A 19,944-nucleotide genomic window follows, 5' to 3' on the forward strand; every position below is an offset into this window, starting at 1 on the left:
TGGCCCATGACAGGAGATAAAATGAAGACCTGTGGAATGTTTTTGAAGATTTTATGCTCATCTGGAGTGTTTGCCCATCTGCAGACCACATGGCAGTGCTATCAGGTTGCATTCCAAGGATCACTTAGATAAATAGACCACAGTATTTCTGTGAAAAATCAGAAAAGAGCTGTGAAATACATAGACATGGATGTCTCATACTCGCCTAAAACTCCTGAGAAGGAATGGAAAATCTGACTTTGGCACCGAGAAAGCCGTACAACAGTAATTTGTGTTTGACAAAGTTTCTCCATGAAAATACGGATTGTGTGAGAGATTTTTCCTAATCAGCGGTCGCATATTTGGGTACATATTTCACAAATCGGCTCGAATGGTTACACTCTACACGTCTCACGAAACCAACAAATTTGTACAGGATCAAGATCCCTGCCTGGTATTCCCTGAAAAAGATTGGCAATTATTTTTCAATCGCATCTGGAAAGATCTGAACAATTGTGGAGAAGACCCTTTGTACGTCTGGGAATGGGACATGGTAGCTCCAAATATCCGGTACCGAGTGGTCGATGACCACACTCAAAAGAACCCGGATAACTGCGTGTACATATTCACCAAGACAAAGCTTAGCGACCGTTCAGGGGGTGACCTGCATAAAGAATATCACAAAATGTTCACCCTTCAGTTTTTCTTCAAGTGGCGTGATCTGCATCTGGTGAGCGCTCTTTTGTTCGGTCGTAAACAAAATTTCCAAGTGGTGCAGCATACGTGACGGATACAACAAAATGAAAACACAGCTGTTTCACCCCAAGAGAGACCCCCGCGATGAGGTGTTGCCATCTCTACTACAGTCATTATAAAGAACAGTAAGTCATCCCTCCCACACCACATTTCCAACATGTCTCAAGATGACAGATTACAATGCGATTATACTCCTTTCAGCCTCAAAGCTTCTGACGATAATGCTGCCGATTATCTTTCGACAGATATTCGCCAGCATTATCCACCGGCCACCAGAGGATGCTTGCCACCAGAGGACGCTTCCGCTTCCGGCACACACCCAGACTGAGATCACACACACACACACACACAGGGCCTTGCCCTTTTCGCCTTTATTTTAATTTTTTCCGTGATCTCGCTCGACTTTCAATGCAATAACATTATACCATACAGAACCGTTTGCCACTGAACCTGCTTTAACGACGACAGTGGGGCTTTGACAGCCTTAGTCAAACGGGTTGGCGCGTATGATCGGGTTGTTAGTTAGTACGCTATACGGAACCGTTTGCCACTGAACCTGCTTTAACGACGACAGTGGGGCTTCGACTGCCTTATTCAAGCGGCTTTTCTATAACGTGTGAATATATCCACTATAGCGTTCTATAACAAATCCAATCAGAGCGCCTGTTTATCACTAGTTTTATTCTGATTCTCGAGTCTGATTCTCGAGTCTCGCGCTGGAAACATCCCAGGCTGACGCTCACAAATCCGGGGTAGGTATACAGCATGCTGCTAACACTCCCATCACCTCTACTCTTATGTGTTTCTCTGCACAGACCCTGTGCACCCAGGACTCGATCTTCCCAGATGTCCTTCACTCCGGTGCCGGGACACCACGGACCCTGGGTGCTGCAGCAGCGGAGGACGCGAGCCAGGCCTCGGGTGATGACTTCTCCCCCCCCCCCCCCCCCCCCCCCCCATTGTCCGGCACGTCCGTGCTGCGCTAGCTGAAGGTAAAGTACACGCTTCTAACATCCCCACCACCTCTACTCCGTGTGTTTCTCTGCACAGACCCTGTGCACCCAGAACTCGATCTTCCCAGATGTCCTTCATCTCCACCCGGAACCGCTTCGCCCCCCTCCGCGAGACGGAACGCGATGCTGTGGTCGTGGGAAGCTCCATCGTCCGGCACGTCTGTGCTACGTCAGCTGAAGGTAAAGTGCACACTCACTGTTTCCCCGGTGCACGTGTTCTCAATGTTTCTGCGCAGATACCCGCGATCCTGAAGGGCAATGAGAACATCGGTGCTGTCGTGCTGCACGCGGGGGCCAACGACATCAAGCTGCGGCAGACGGAGACACTGAAAAGGGACTACAGGAGCCTGATCGAGACGGTACGCAGCACATCGCCCGCGGCGACGATCATCGTGTCAGGACCGCTTCCCACGTATCGACAAGGAAACGAAAGGTTCAGTAGACTGTTTGCTTTAAACGAATGGTTATCGTCATGGTGTAAAGAACAGAAACTGCTCTTTGTTAATAATTGGAATCTTTTCTGGGAGCGTCCTAGGCTTTTCCGTGCTGATGGCCTGCACCCCAGCAGAGTCGGAGCGGAACTACTGTCGGACAACATCTCCAGGACGCTACGCTCCATACGCTCCATATCCATACTCCATACCATAACTGCTATGATGACTTTTGTTCTACCCACTTGATAGAAGTACTTGCGTTGTCCAATCTATACAGACTGTGTCTGTTCCCCGAATAGCGAGGTCAAAATATAAATTTAATGCAGGATCTAGAAAAAATCTGACCGTGATTAAACCAGAAAAACGCAAAATAAATGAACAAAAACAATTTTTAAAACTTAGGCTCCTAAATATTAGATCACTCGCACCCAAAGCAGTTATTGTAAATGAAATGATCACAGATAATAATTTTGATGTACTCTGCCTAACTGAAACCTGGCTTAAACCAAATGAATATTTTGGTCTAAATGAGTCTACTCCACCAAGCTACTGTTATAAACATGAGCCCCGTCAGACTGGTCGTGGCGGCGGTGTGGCAACAATATATAGTGATATTCTCAATGTTACTCAGAAAACAGGATACAGGAGGTTTAACTCATTCGAACTACTTCTGCTTAATGTTACACTGTTAGATATGCAAAAGAAATCTCTCCTATCTCTTGCTCTGGCTACTGTGTATTAGGGCTGGGCGGTATGAAGGTATATATCGTTACCGCGGAATGAAATGTGTACCGTAAAAAAAAATTTTATTCCGTGTATACCGCGAAATGTAAATAAGTGGGCGTGGCCAACTGCCGTGCAGCACGCGTGAGGCTGAGACTGGTCAAACCGCTGAATGCAAGACTGAAGGATACGCTGGGAGGTTGTAAAAACATGGAAAAGGAGAAACGAACAGACGAGGATGGCTCAAAAGAAAATCCTGAGCAGGAGGAGGAACTCGTCATTAAAAGAGGTGCAACATCTGTTGTGTGGACTTGGTTCGGTTTTGCAAAATCTGACAACGAGCAGAAAAAAGTGATTTGCAAACTGTGTCATGCTAATGTACTCACTAGCAGCGGTAGCACAAGCTATTTTTTAGCACAAGTGGGAATATTGTCACATGCCACAGATCATCACTGAAACCTGAGATAGTAGACCAGCTTGTATTCCTTGCACACAATTTGTAATTGTTTTATTTTTCAATGTTTATTTATTTGAATTGATTTGATATTTTGTCTGACAAAATATTTTACATTTGCTTCATATTTTCAACAATAAGTGATCACTTTCAATATTTATACAAGAATTGTAATTGTTTATATTTTGTATTTTTGAAGGAAAAAACAGTTTGATATTTCCTTAAAGTGTTTACATATTTACATTTTCACATTTAAGTTTTCTTTTCCTGTTATTTACTTGAGATATATTTTATATCTGTGAGATGTTACTTGAGAAAAGTTTACAATAATAAGTTCTGTCCACATCAAGCTGTGAAATGTGACATACAGTGGAATTGTTGTTCATTTAAAGTCATATTTTGTTTACCATATTTATAAGGTTAAAAATAAAATACAAAATAATCAAATAAGATCAAGTCCTTTTCTTTTCTTAAATATTCAAGCTTATTTATTATATAAAGCCCTTTTGTACATTTTCTGGAATAACTACCTATATAAAAAACTATATCGTGAAACATATTGTTACCGTGAAATACAATTTCTCATACCGTGAAATAAAATTTTGGTCATACCGCCCAGCCCTACTGTGTATAGACCGCCAGGGCCATATACAGATTTCCTAAAAGAATTTGCAGATTTCCTCTCAGATCTACTAGTTAATGTCGATAAACTGCTAATTGTCGGAGATTTTAACATTCACGTTGATAATACAAATGATGCGTTAGGACTTGCGTTTACAGACCTAATGAACTCTTTTGGAGTCAAGCAAAACGTCACCGGGCCCACTCATCGTTTTAATCATACGCTAGATTTAATTATATCGCATGGACTTGATCTTACCGATATAGATATCGTACCTCAAAGTGACGATGTTACTGATCATTTCCTTGTATCGTGCATGCTGCCTATTACTGATATTAGTTATATGGCTCCGCGTTATCGTCCGGGCAGAACTATGGTTCCAGCCACCAAAGGCAGATTCACAAATAACCTGCCTGATTTATCTCAACTGCTCTGTGTACCCATAAATACACATGAACTAGACCAAATGACTAGCAACATGGACACTATCTTCTCTAATACATTAGAAGCTGTTGCCCCCCTCAAATTGAAAAAGGTTAGAGAAAAATGTACTGCGCCATGGTACAACAGTTATACCCATTCTCTCAAGAAAGAAACTCGTATTATTGAGTGCAAATGGAGAAAAACTAAATTAGAACTTTTTAGAATTGCGTGGAAAAACAGTATGTCCAGCTATAGGCAGGCTCTAAAAGCTGCCAGGGCAGAGCATATCCGCAAACTCATAGATAATAACCAAAACAATCCAAGGTTCTTATTTAGCACAGTGGCTAGACTAACTAATAAACAGACACCACCCGATCTAAATATTCCCCCACAGTTTAATAGTAATGATTTTATGAATTTCTTTACTGATAAAATAGATAACATCAGAAATACAATATCAAATGTAGATTCTACTGCGTCTAGTATTTCAGCTTCACTCATTGCACCCAAAGAAAAACTGCAGTGCTTTATAACTATAGGACAGGAAGAGCTAAATAAACTTATCAGTGCATCTAAACCAACAACGTGTTTATTAGATCCTGTACCTACTAAATTACTGAAAGAGTTGTTACCCGTAGCAGAAAAACCGCTTCTCAATATTATTAACTCATCGTTATATTTAGGTCACGTCCCAAAACCATTCAAGGTGGCGGTTATTAAGCCTCTTATTAAGAAACCACAACTAGATTCAAATGAACTGGCAAATTACAGACCCATTTCAAATCTTCCGTTTATGTCAAAAATTTTAGAAAAAGTTGTCTACTCAATTATGCTCCTTTTTGCAAAAAAATGATCTCTATGAAGAATTTCAATCAGGTTTCAGGGCCAATCATAGTACAGAAACTGCACTTGTTAAAATTACGAATGACTTACTACTTGCTTCAGATCAAGGCTGCACCTCATTGCTAGTATTACTGGATCTTAGTGCTGCGTTTGACACTATAGACCATAATATAGTCATAGATCGATTACAATACTATATTGGTATTCAAGGACAGGCTTTAAGATGGTTTAGATCCTACCTGTCCGATCGCTACCACTTTGTTCATTTAAATGAGGAGTCATCTCAATTATCACCAGTAAAGTATGGAGTACCACAAGGATCTGTCCTAGGTCCTCTGCTATTTTCAATTTACATGTTGCCCCTTGGAAATATTATTAGAAAACACAGGATAAGTTTTCATTGCTATGCTGATGATACTCAATTATATATCTCAACAAGACCAGATGAAACTTCTCAACTATCTAAGCTAATAGATTGTGTAAAAAGTGTAAAAGAATGGATGATAAATTCAGATAAGACAGAGATATTACTTATTGGACCAAAAAACAGTACACACAATCTCGTGGATTATAATTTGCAACTAGACGGATGCACTGTTACGTCCTCTAAAGTCAAAAATCTGGGTGTTATTTTAGACAGCAACTTGTCCTTTGAAAATCATATTTCCCATGTTACAAAAACAGCATTCTTCCATCTTAGAAACATTGCCAAGCTTCGAAACATGCTACCTGTTTCTGATGCAGAAAAGCTAGTTCATGCATTCATGACCTCTAGACTGGACTATTGTAATGCACTGCTAGCTGGTTGTCCTGCCTCTTCAATAAACAAGCTACAGATAGTCCAAAATGCAGCGGCTAGAGTTCTTACCAGATCAAGAAAATATGATCATATTACTCCAATTTTACAGTCTCTGCACTGGCTACCTATTAAGTTCCGTATCATTTACAAATTATTATTACTTGCCTATAAGGCCCTAAATGGTTTAGCTCCTGCGTACCTAACTTGTCTTCTACCACGCTACAATCCAACCCGCTCCCTAAGGTCGCAAAACTCTGGACTTTTGGTAGTACCTAGGATAGCAAAGTCCACTAAAGGAGGTAGAGCCTTTTCACATTTGGCTCCCAAACTCTGGAATAGCCTTCCTGATAACATTCGGGGTTCAGATACACTCTCTCTGTTTAAATCTAGATTAAAGACACATCTCTTTAGTCAAGCATTCACATAAGGCATCTTATAATCTTGTACTGCAGTTATATCTGATCAGACGTACATTATTATTATTCTTTAGCTTGGGTTGAACAATTAATTTTTTCTTAGATGGAACAGCAGCTACGCTAATCATGTCTCTGCTTGTCTCTCCATTTTTGCCACGGGATTAACATCCCGTGGTAGCTAGGAATTACAGAACTTCAGTCTGGATCCAACCATTACATGATCTGAGATGACCGAACACCTGAGATGGAGGATCAGCGCCGGGAGATGACGTATGTGTCACTGATCATAGGCAGAGGCCAGACACCTGGATGAACGCCAGAGACAGATCCCCATTGAGGACCCCGCCACTTAGACAGCCATCGGAAAAGACCACTGGAACCAGCTGAGCCCATTCAATCTGACTTGCTGCAGTTCGGAACTGAACTGCTGATTTGTTTGGCCAGAGGCGAATTGGCCCCCCGACTGAGCCTGGTTTCTCCCAAGGTTTTTTCTCCATTCTGTCACCGATGGAGTTTTGGTTCCTTGCCGCTGTCGCCTCTGGCTTGCTTTGTTGGGGACGCTTCATTTCCAGTGATATCGTCGACCTGATTGCAAAGACACTATTTAAACTTATTGACACATTATTTTCCTTTTTTGATATTGTGCAGTGCTTTGACACAATTTGCATTGTAAAAAGCACTATATAAATAAAGGTGACTTGACTTGACAATACCCACTGACCCGACCTGCACAAAGAATGCTTGGATAAATTCTGCATGGAGCTCGGATATCGCAACCTGAGCTACCTAAAGGATCTGTGTACCACCTCCACCCACACAGGGTTCGACACCACAGACGGCTGGTTCAATGGAATTGGGTTCAGAATCATAAAAGCCAAGATCATGCTGCTGCTGCAGCACATTATTGACAACAAACTGAGGGAAGAGTGCGAGGGGTGTGCAACGGACCACCCAAGCCAGCTGCAACATTCCTGTCTGTTTGAGCCTGCCGCCTACTCACACTTTGACGAGCTGTGCTGCAAACTGTTCAAACCCAATCTTCAGACCATTATCGACTTCACTCTACGCCTCTACGGTTTAACGACCAAAAACATTCTGTGGATTCAAGGAACTACTGGCGCTATCCTGCACAGATTAAGAGACGAAACATTCATTATCACAAAGCTGCAAGAAATCAGGGAAAAGCTGCTGGACGAGTCCTACAAGAAAGTCGTTTACGACGCCATGGATCTCTGGAAAAGCAGCGCGTCCGCCCCCGGAGTGTGACCGTGACAACATGGGGTCTGTGTGTAGCGAAATTAATTTTTTCAGAGACATCTTGTTTACCCCCCATAAAGAACAGATGATCGAAATGATGCTTACAGTAGATTACAAGGGACAAACGAGACGTATAAAAAATCCCAAGAAACAAATGTGTGTTATAAGATGTCTGACCGATTCATGGGCCGAATTGACCGACATGTGTAAAAAGAACCAATATAAAGAATGCTTGGATGTAATGCTCTGTAATGCTCAAAAAAATTCTAGGTGAGATATCTGCAGCCAGTGAAGAGATAGGAGTTAGCGAAGTCCCTTGTATGTGCACGTATGTAACCGATGTATGTGAAGCTTGTTTCAAAAAATGAGAAAAACAAGATTTGTGAAATGGTTGAAATTTTGGTAAACTTTGTATAAACTTTGTTTGGTAAACTACGGCCTGTGTAAATTGTCTTTACTGGCTAGATAGTATGTAACATCAGTTTTATTATTATTTTTATGTAGACATGTAACCAATTTGAATTCTATTCTTGTCGCTATGTAACCAATTTGAATTCTGTTTGTGTCATTATGTATCCAATTTTAATTCTATTCTCTTCACTATGTATCCATTTTTTGTAATCCATCTCTTTATTATTATTTTTTAATAAAAGACTGAAACGTAATGCTTGTACGTGTTATTCTTTTGTGGAGGGTTGAAACGATAACAACATGTCTGAACTCATGAAAAAAGTTTATAACACGCCTGCCAACCCCGGTTCTTTAGGAGGTAAAAAACTGTTAAAAGATGTGGTCTTAAAGGATACCGGCGTCCATCTAAGCGATTAACAGGTCACGGACTGGATGGCTTGGGAGGATGCGTACACGCTCCACAGAACAGCCCCTGTGAACTACAAATGTAATACGTTTGTGGTGTATGGGATGGACATGCAGTTCCAAGTGAATCTCGATGACATGTCGGCCTATTCCAAGGAAAATGATAATAATAAATATTTGTTGACATGCATCGACATATTTAGCAAGTACGTGTGGGCTCGAACGTTAAAGAATAAGAGCGGGGTCGAGGTTACTAAAGCATTTAAGCCTATATTCAAAGAGGGGCGCATTCCAAAGAAATTGCAGATGGAATTTTTTAACAAACATTTTTCAAGATTTCATGAAAATGTACAACGTTCATTATTTTGCTACAGCTACTGATTTGAAGGCTAGCATTGTGGAACAATTTAATAGATCGTAAAAAGCTGAATATGGAGATTTTTAACCGCTACAAATTCACGGAGATACATAGATGTGTTGCAAGATATTATGCAGGGGTACAACTCCAGCTACCATCGGAGTATAAAGATAAAACCGGTGTACGTCGACAAAGAAAATGAAGGTGACGTGTTTCAAAACCTGTACGGCGGTATGAAGAAGAACGATCATCCTGTATTTAAATATAAAGTAGGGGATGTTGTCAGAATTTCTAAAGTGCGAGGACTGTTCGCCAAGGGTTATGAACAGAACTACACCGAAAGATCTCTGTGTGTATCCCGCGTAATCCTCCCATATACAGGCTGTCTGATTATGACGGCGATGTCATCGACAGCGTGTTTTACGAAAAAAGAGTTACAAAAAATTGTAACAAAACAAGGTGTTTAAGGTGGAAAAGATTTTAGTTATATAGACAAAAAAGCTGTGTTGGACTTGCAAAAACCTTAAAACACACAAGCCTTTACCAAAAGAGATCATTCGAGTAAAGGCTTACCATGGATGACCGCGGTTTCTACGTTAAGTTGCCGTGCAACGCTTCTTTGTCAGTTTATCCTGAAAATCGCATATCTAGTTATACGACCAGGTTAGCAAAGACTGTAAACCTGAAAGGAGAGTGGCAAGTAGGCCTTACTGAGATTGAATATCCTAGAAGCTGCTACAGCTTTAGCGACGACGATGGGATTTTCATTTTCCACGTCTACCCAGCCCCATCCCAGAAACATGTGAAATAAACATGGAGAAACGGTGAAGATGTTTAAACAGCTACCAGGGATTTCCATATCGAGGAATTTACAAATAAACGGGGGGTATTATGAGAATGTTCGTGCTGTGATCCGTGCGATAAATGCGGTTCTCTCAACGACGGCTGTAATAGGTTACGATCAATTAAAAAACAAAACCCAACTGGTCCCAAAGCCCAACATTTTGGTAAGCTTCTATGGGAAGCTCGCCGCTATTTTAGGAATGAAACCTTTAGGACATTCCGCCTATCACTAAAAAGCTGATTTTACAACAAGCGTTATCATGGGCACTCCTCCCCAAGCCGATATCAATGTGGGTTTCTATATGATGTACTTTTATACCAACATTATCGAATACCAATCGATCGGTGATTCATACGTACCCCTTTTAAGATGAGTACATATAATGAGGGGTGACAATGATACCATCAGTGTTAGATTTGATAAACCCCATTATGCATTTGTCAACAAGTCGCTCATCACGAACATCACCGTAGAATTATACCATTTGTTTAAAAACCCCCGGGGATGCTAATCGGGTGATGGGGTTTTTATACCAATTATACCATATACCGCAAAATACCATTTTCTTATGGGAAAGTTGCGTTTGTAAAACTACACTTTAGGCCTGTGAAACAGTCTGTGCTTTAAAAATTGGCTTATTACAACCCTCGTGGGATGAATGCCGCTGATTGTCGACTATTATAGAAATCAGTCCGGCGGCGGACTACCCGGATATGAAGGTGGTGCCTTTATGTACGGGGCCAGTCTGGGAGGTCTTTTCAGAGGTCTGTTTAGGCTGGCCATACCGCTGTTAAAAAGGGGGTTCAGCATCGCTAAACCGCACCTAAAATCGGCCACCAAAAATATAGCAGCCAACATTGTCTCAAACGCTTTGTCAAGATCATATAATGATAACTCTAAAGCTCAAGACGGTTCGGGGCTTATGGTTATGGCTCGTAAGAGAATGTCTAAACCTATAAGGAGGCATGGTCATTCAATAAAGAAAACAAAGCATGGTCCCAAGAAGGTCTCAAGTCACATGCAGAAAAGCGTAAGAAGACTGTGAAGCGAAAAGCCTCGGCTAAGAGAACTGTAAAAACCATTTTCTAACTTGGTGTTGCTGCACCGCATGTCGGGAGAGTGTATTAAGTCTGAGTTGGATTTGTTTACAGTCCCGCTGACACAGACTGTACGCCTATTTAGAAGTACCACCTTTATCGGCTATATCAGACTCGTCGCCTTTGGAGTTTTTTTTATCCCAGGAACCGGCGAAGATTACATCGATCTAAATAACACGTTGTTGTTTCTACGTCTTAAAATCACAAGACAAACATTAGAGGGCGACATCCCAGACCCAGCAAAGGTAGCCCTAATCAATTACCCAGGAGCTACTAAATTTTCACAAGTCGACGTCAGTCTCGGCGATTGTTTCTCGGAGCTCAAACACTTATCCTTACCGATGACATAAAAATACGAATGATCAGAGGCAAAGATGAATTCTGCGTGATCACCAGCGAGGACATGGCCCATAAATTAAACATTGTGTCAGCATCCTTTTTTGTCAAGAAAGTGTCTGTATCGCCATCCGTGAGACTGGCGCATGCCCAGGCCTTGCTCTCGACCTCGAGCCAGCACCCCCCCCCCCCATTTTGGACCTCACAGGTGAAAATGACCTACCTAAATTAAAATGGTAACAGTTCCTGACAATAGTGTGCTACAATTTAGGTATCTTTGGAAAGAAGACACTCTAGGCTTTACTATCCATCATCCAGAGTTGATAATACTCAAAAAGATTAAAAGTTATAGACACTGATGTGCCTTGAAAAATGTTTTTCCACACTGAATCTTTTTTTTTTTTTTTTCATATACAAACACATGAAATAAGTCCTGGAGCAATCCAGAAAAGTAATAGGTTAAACGTCACGTGTCTCACGAGTTTATATTTCAAATTTGAAGAAGATACCATGAAAAATGAGATTCCTGCAATACTTTTTCTGAGAATATTTCTAGTCCCCCCCCCCCGTTTGAGGAAAAACAACCACCAAATGTATTGCAGAATAATACAAACTATTTTAGTCAGTATAAATACTCCTGCATAGTTTTTCAATTATAAAATAATAGACAGAATTTTAGACGCCATATAAGTGATTTATTTGAGCACTAAAAAATACAAAAATAATTATTTGAGTAATAAATAAAATAAAAAAATAGAAAAAAAAATTGCTTTGTATGTAGCTTTGTACATACTCAAGTGTATATTCTGATTGCCAGAAATAAACTGATATTGCCACACATGGTCATACAGTCGGCAATCACACGCTGATGTGCTTCCATACAGATGGTAATCATGCAGATACAGCCACATTTCCCACAAAACACACATATACAGTCAGGTCCATAAATATTGGGACATCGACACAATTCTAACATTTGTGGCTCTATACACCACCACAATGGATTTCAAATGAAACGAACAAGATGTGCTTTAACTGCAGACTGTCAGCTTTAATTTGAGGGTATTTACATCCAAATCAGGTGAACGGTGTAAGAATTACAACAGTTTGCATATGTGCCTCCCACTTGTTAAGGGACCAAAAGTAATGGGACAATTGGCTTCTCAGCTGTTCCATGGCCAGGTGTGTATTATTCCCTCATTATCCCAATTACAATGAGCAGATAAAAGGTCCAGAGTTCATTTCAAGTGTGCTATTTGCATTTGGAATCTGTTGCTGTCAACTGTCAAGATGAAATCCAAAGAGCTGTCACTATCAGTGAAGCAAGCCATTATTAGGCTGAAAAAACAAAACAAACCCATCAGAGAGATAGCAAAAACATTAGGCGTGGCCAAAACAACTGTTTGGAACATTCTTAAAAAGAAGGAACGCACCAGTGAGCTCAGTAACACCAAAAGACCCGGAAGACCATGGAAAACAACTGTGGTGGATGACCGAAGAATTCTTTCCCTGGTGAAGAAAACACCCTTCACAACAGTTGGCCAGATCAAGAACACTCTCTGGTTCTCTTGTATTTATTAATGATGTGACTGCTGACAAAAGCAGCAGGATGAATTCTGAAGTGTTTCGGGCAATATTATCTGCTCCTATTCAGCCAAAATGCTTCAGAACTCACTGGACGGCGCTTCACAGTGCAGATGGACAATGACCCAAAGCATACTGCAAAAGCAACCAAAGAGTTTTTGAAGGGAAAGAAGTGGACTGTTATGCAATGGCCAAGTCAATCACCTGACCTGAATCCGATTGAGCATGCATTTCACTTGCTGAAGACAAAACTGAAGGGAAAATGCCCCAAGAACAAGCAGGAACTGAAGACGGTTGCAGTAGAGGCCTGGCAGAGCATCACCAGGGATGAAACCCAGCGTCTGGTGATGTCTATGCGTTCCAGACTTCAGGCTGTAATTGACTGCAAAGGATTTGCAACCAAGTATTAAAAAGTGAAAGTTTGATTTATGATTATTATTCTGTCCCATTACTTTTGATCCCTTAACAAGTGGGAGGCACATATGCAAACTGTTGTAATTCCTACACCGTTCACCTGATTTGGATGTAAATACCCTCAAATTAAAGCTGACAATCTGCAGTTAAAGCACATCTTGTTCGTTTCATTTGAAATCCATTGTGGTGGTGTATAGAGCCAAAAATGTTAGAATTGTGTCGATGTCCCAATATTTATGGACCTGACTGTATGAAAAATGTTGAAGAAAAAAAAATTATTTGTGCAAAAAGGCGATCGCTAAGTTACGCCCCCATCAGATGACAGGTGCGTCACTGCGTGCGTCACGAGAGAGCGCCAAATTCAAATAAACAATATTCCGCTTATCTGTAACTTTTTTTTCAGTGGATGGTCTCATTCTGTTTGTAACACTGTATGCTACAACACAGTGTTGTTGTTTTTTTACCACCAAGACACTGTTTTTGAGCGTAATTTATTCCATACCGGACACAAACAATAACTCTCTGGAAGAAATGAAACATAAACAAAGTTATTGTTTCCTTGGACTAAAAGTGCTCTATGGGATGTTGTTCTATGGACCCTTGCCTTTCTAACTAAACCGGGATTTCAGCAGTGGACGCGTTTGTGACTCGTTGTTACAATGTTTCTGAAATTCTATAAGTGATGAGTATAGGTTTAAGACCAGACTACGTTACGGTTAGATTAGCAACGTGTAAAAACACATAATATTGATGAATGGGGACTGTGAGATCCTTTGAAAATAGCTCAGGAACATGAAATTGTCATGAGCATGACTAGAGACATATTTCAAATCGCACGGATAGACCTGAAACAGCTGTACAAACACCTATCTCTGTTATTTAAACAAACTTCTTAAAACAAAACATTATGCTGACAAAGTCCATTATATTGTGGGTACACATATTGTGATATGGTCTTTTAAAATATCTTTTAAAATAGTTTTTTTATTCTGTTATTGTCCTTAAATCCAATATCTTTTTCATACATCACCCATACAGGGAGAGTCCATAACACACCCCATGCCATGGAATGCAACCGGACACGTGGTGCGCAGATGGGCAAACCCCCCTGGATGAGCATAAAATCTTCAAAAACATTCCTCAGGTCTTCATTTTATCTCCTGTCACCGGCCCAACAACATATTTCATCCCCAGAGCTCATGGGACAACTATGGAATTTCACGCATGCCAATTGCAACATCTGGATCTCATTAATAGGTCACTGGGTCAACATGATGTGGGTGGTCACGACGTGGATGGGCTGCGTGGGGGAGGGGAAAGGTCAAAAGGTCAAAGCCATTAATCATCTTGGCATTGTGTCCTCCTTACTGACTACTGCCCATCTCTGTCTGCATTAAGGACTGTCAGGCTGCGTTAATTATGCTAACCTGTATTATTGACAATGTTTTTCTGTTTAAGGTGACTTGATTTATAATACATATGATCACATACCTCATATCCCAATATGCTCAACTGGATGGACACATCTACAGGTTGATTGGTTACTCCTGCTACAGATTTAACCAAAGACATGAAGAGAAGAGGGAACCAGACGATGCAGATAAGAGAAAAAATAATGAAGCCACCCATTGTGTATTTCACCACCTTCTTCTTCCTCTGCCCAGGTCGGTGAGGGTATTTCTGTGGCAAGAAAACATTATATTGTTTTATAGTATGTAAAACACCATAAACATATAAGGAAAAGCATATTTATAATAAAATATAACAAAATTGAGTACACCATTGTGAAATATAATTTAAATGTCAAATGATTGTATTATCCTTCAACTGTATTATTTCTTAGTTGACATGTAGAGCAGAAGATTATATATTTAAAAAAAAATAAACAATACCTCCACCCCCTAAATAAAACAAAACTGAGTATGCCTGCAATTTCCAATACATCTTGTGGTTTCCAGCTGTTGGCTGGAATGAAATATAAGCTCCAGAACCTTCTCAGTTTTGCAGATCTACATCATGCTTCCTCATCGAAAAGAATAGCCAGAGGAAGAAAAAAAAAAAAAAAAAAAGATTGTGAGACTTTAAAAAATATGGGAAGATGATCAATCAAAAATCTATTTAAACACATTTACAGCAGGGATCAGGAGGTACAGAATGAGCAACAGTACCACTAATCAGAACTGCAGTGGCTGCCCTTTTAAAATGACACCACATCTGCATGACCTGATCTAGGTGTTTTCCTGCGGATCCTTAAAAAACGTTTTTAAAAGTATTACATGTGATTTGTAATTAGTTTAGTTTGATAAAGTACCTTTTATTTTAAAAGCTAAGATTATAAATCATTTCATATTCAAATACTGAATAATAAAAAAACAATCTCATAGCATTCTTTATGCAATTGTAAATGCAGTATTAAATATCCTAATGCCACTTCTGATGCCGCTTCTCACTGCACCTAAACTGTGGAACTCTATACCTCTGGCACTAAGGACAATAACCTCTCTCTCTGTATTTAAATCACAACTCAAAACCTACTTGTTTACCCAATATTTCCAGTAATATCATGTTCTTTAGACACTCCGCTCATCCTGTACTACCAGCTGTGGTATATATGTTTTAAAGATAGATTTTTGTTGATGATTTCATTTAATTGATATACTGTTATTATTCTAATTAAATTTAATTTTGAATGTTCGAACATGACATAAAAGGTGAAAAAAAATATATAATATATGAATAAAGAGGTTATTTTTTGTCATTGCTGTGAACTGACCATTATGGTGCAAATGGACTCCTCGCTTTTAACAGCCTTAGTTATTCTAGATGTATTGTGTTGTTTTAAATTCCCTGTGAATATTGTAAATACACATTTGATTTTCACTTTTCAATTGTTGTCTGTCTCATCTTTTTAAACACTCCAAGATCTCACACAGTATAATCTGACCCCATTTCAACACTTATTCAACACCCCATTTCAACAACATTATCCTGTGAGGAGCGGCGCCACCTACACAAGGACACCCAGCCTGGTATCGAATTCAACCTCTCTCTAGTGCTCCCTTAGGCACTAGTCTGCCGGAGGAATCTGTGTGAGAGGGCCTGTTTTTTTTTACTTATTACAAATACATTTTATAGGATACACATGGACAATGGCTCACAGTACCTTTTAAGGGAACAGTTTCTTCCCTGGTAGCCGTAGGCTAAAGGGGTGGGGGGACTATGTGGCACTGTCACACAGGACATGTTTTAACCTGCTCAATATATTATAATGATTTTATGTATATTTGAGTTTTAATAGGTTTTCATGTTGTCTTAGCCATTTTATTCCTCTTAACCATTTTAATGTGTGTAAGTCTTTAAGTGACTCTGGGTCTGCCTGTCATGTGACTCATCACATGACAGGAAATAGGAATTGAACAGTATAAATGAGGCAGCATGGCAAACAAATGACCCCTCATTTACAAATGTGCTGGTGATCACCATTTCTGGACTGTGGAGTTTTATTCTGACTTACCTTTCCAGATACAAGCACTTGGAACATCACTTGGATTGTACACTGTTGGACACTTTTGGGACATTCACTTAGGGACAAGTAATACACTGGATTTCTTATGGACTGTTTTATGGTATGGTGTAAATGGACTCCATGCTTTTCACAGCCTTAGTTATTCTAGTTTTATTGTGTTGTTTTAAGTTCCCTGTGAATATTGTAAATACACATTAGATTTTCACTTTTAAATTGTTGTCTGTCTCATCTTTTTAAAAACTCCCAAGATCTCACACAGTATATTCTGACCCCATTTTAACACTTGTAACAACATCTGTTAAGGCCAATCGTTACAACTTCATAGACTATGAATAATATGAATGTCACTGTGAATCAGCAGTCCAAAACATGCTTAAACCAGCCATGATACCAGCACAAAAACACAGCATCGTCTAATTTTTGGCATCAACAAAATGTTTTTTTTTTTTTTCTCAAATATTGCACCCATCTAATGTACAGTATTACTTTTTTATTTCTTCAGGTCTTAACCCATTTAAGCCCACCGGCAACTATAGTTGCCCCAGGTTATAGTTGTAATTTTCCTTTTTAAGTATTTTTCTAGATGTTATCCATGTTTTATGTCTAAATGGCATGCAAGCAAAGAACCAAATAAAGGATTTCTAAAAAAAGTTATTCACTTCCATCCTGTCACATGAGGCTGTCAACTTCCTACCCCTACTTCGGGGAAGCATGGCGAAGGCAAACCCTCCCAAAGAAAGATAATTTTCATGTTACTAATAAATATTTTTGTTGACACACACACACACACACACACACATATAGTGTACTTCATGATTATGTATATACACATACATAATCATGAAGGTCTCTAGAATCATCCAAACAAAACAAATCTTACAAGAAATCTATAGTTTTTGTATACTTAGTCAAAAGTCAAAACGGCAACTATAGTTGCCGGTGGGCAAATGACTTGTAAGTACAAATAACATGGATCATGGGGAAATGGGGTATACTGTTGCTAGCATCATGCTTCTCATATTACCTTCTTGTTAAAAACATGTTAGCATCATGCTAGCAACATGTTAATCATGTTAGTATGTTAGCATCATGCTAATCACATTAACAACTTAAAACATGTTAACATCATGCTAGCAATGTGCTAATTATGCTAACTTTGTTTTAACAATTTTACTTTTGTTAACATGTTGTTAGCATAATGCTAACACAATTAACATATTGTTAGCATGTTGTTAACCTGATGCTAACATAATTAGGGTTACTGTTAGTGCCTAGTAAGCATTATAGGGTAGAGTGGGGGAAAACACCCCCCTTAAGGACTGTGTATTTTTTTTCTGTGAAAAAAGTAATTAAATATGTTCAGAAAAGTTATCATAGCTTTAGTGACAATAACATATTATAAACAAAGTATGAAAAATATTTAAATAATTATGGCAGTTTAATGCCTACAGTTACGGCTTGTAGGGACTACAACAAGCTACTTCCCGGGTTGGTGATATCACAAACCCTGAAATTTACATAAAAATCTATTCATATAAGAATCGTGATTCTGTCTTCTAACGAATCTAATGGATTCACAACTTTCAAAATCAATGTTCTAGAGCAGCGGTTCTTAATCCTTCGTGTCCCCCTGCTCTGCACACACTCTGCTCTGCATCTCTCTCTCTCTCACCTGATTCAAATCATCAGCTCGTCAGCTCCACCAATGAGCTGTGTTCCAACTATACACTTTATGTGTATAAACAGACAGATATTTTTCACATAGCTACGAGAAGCATTTAACATGGACGTGCACGCGGTTGTCATGGTAGCAAGCAATACTTGCTGACAAACACTTCTTACTGTTACAAAAATGCTACAAAGCAATCATGTTTTCTGCTGTATTAAAGCTTTAATCAGGATAAAACCGTATATTAGAAGCTAATATAAGCAGTATCATTTACAAGTAATAGCGTATCTAAAAGTATGAGACAACAACAAACAAAAAAACACCATTCTGAAATGTCCTTTAAGAGCCGTGTGCTTGCACAGGTTCTGCACGATCCTCCTCACAAATATTCTCTGGTTCTCAATCGGGCTCAAATTGATCAACAATATTGACGATGCCATTGTTTACAATACAACCAGAGCACATTCTGAGGTGAGGGGCATGACGTTTCTGGACGTGCACCAGGAGGTTTAGTGAATCACAACACACTGGGCCATCTAACCAATCTGAGCCCATTGTGTATTTCAGAGGGAGGGGTTTCAGAAATCCAGGAAATCATCAGAGTTTTCATAGGAGACTGGACAGAGCGGTTTAGAATAAAGGTAAATGAGTTTTTTGTTTGTTTGTTTTTTTACGAAGCATTAACACGTTACTGCACCCCATAAACACAATCAAGCCTAGAAAAAAAACAAAAAACAGTCAACCACCCCTTAAGTGTAGATGTAGATGATATATTTTCAGATTTTAATTATTTTATTATTGCTTGTTACACATTTATTATGCACAATTTGGATATCTCCCTTATCTGATACATCCATTTCAGGTCTTGGAATTTCTTATGATGAGCTGATCAGTTGCATCAGGATTGATTCTAAGGTGTGAAACATCTAAGATGTACAGTGTTGGAAGTATGACAGAGCATGTCCTAGAGCATGACATTATGAAAAGGTGTGATGTTACCTGTATGTATCAGTTTGGAAAGACAATACAATTAATTTGGATGGCAAATATTCACCGTTTCCGCTTCTCTCCAGCATTTGAGAATAAAGATATTGGCATAGATGTCCTCCACACAGATCCAGTTGGACAGGCTAAGAGTTGTGTCTGTCCACACCCAGTCCATCACTGCCCTTAACTCAGTCAGGAATGGAACTAACCTGAATCTGTCAAAAAAAAAAGCCCATACATTTACATTTGCATTCAATCATTTAGCAGACACTTTTTCCAAAGCGACTTACCAATGAGGACAATAGAAGCAATCAAACCAACATATGAGAAACATTATGTAAGTTATGTGACAAGTCCCAGTTAGTAAGACAGACTCGCAAACACTAGTCTATGATGACAACTACACAAGCAAATGACTATATGGCATTTTGAAGTTCTGAGGTGCGTTTCCCGAAACATTATTAACACTACATCGTTCGTAAGTTGTACCTTAAACTGTACCTTAACGTAAATACAATTTTAGTTAAGTATACAATCTGTAAGTCATATGTTAGTAAAGTTGGTCTGGACCACTCTTAATTATGCCTTGTCACT

The 19,944-nt window shown here is 39.5% G+C and overlaps 2 protein-coding genes across 2 annotated transcripts in view; one reads left to right on the forward strand and one right to left on the reverse strand.

Annotated features, from left to right (window-relative positions):
- The window catches only part of LOC306875608 (piezo-type mechanosensitive ion channel component 2), a gene marked incomplete at both ends in the record, with an annotated part of 550,584 nt that overhangs the window by 65,089 nt on the left and 465,551 nt on the right, over window positions 1–19,944 (reverse strand). Inside the window, 2 exon segments of the mRNA XM_079426295.1 lie at window positions 14,660–14,848; window positions 19,418–19,565. Coding sequence (XP_079282421.1) covers window positions 14,660–14,848; window positions 19,418–19,565 — 337 coding nt within the window.
- Window positions 161–8,382, forward strand: LOC306875793 (uncharacterized protein). The gene is made up of 3 exons (XM_079426532.1): window positions 161–860; window positions 1,551–2,369; window positions 6,641–8,382. The coding sequence occupies exon 3, from the start codon at window positions 7,219–7,221 to the stop codon at window positions 7,726–7,728; it is 510 nt and encodes a 169-aa protein (XP_079282658.1). The 5' UTR covers window positions 161–860; window positions 1,551–2,369; window positions 6,641–7,218; the 3' UTR covers window positions 7,729–8,382.

This window comes from Barbus barbus (genome assembly GCF_936440315.1).
Source record: "Barbus barbus genome assembly, chromosome: 10".
NCBI lineage: Eukaryota > Metazoa > Chordata > Actinopteri > Cypriniformes > Cyprinidae > Barbus > Barbus barbus.

Coding starts and splice junctions, on each gene's coding strand:
- LOC306875793 (XM_079426532.1), top strand. CDS start 7,219: ATGGAGCTCGGATATCGCAACCTGAGCTACCTAAAGGATCTGTGTACC.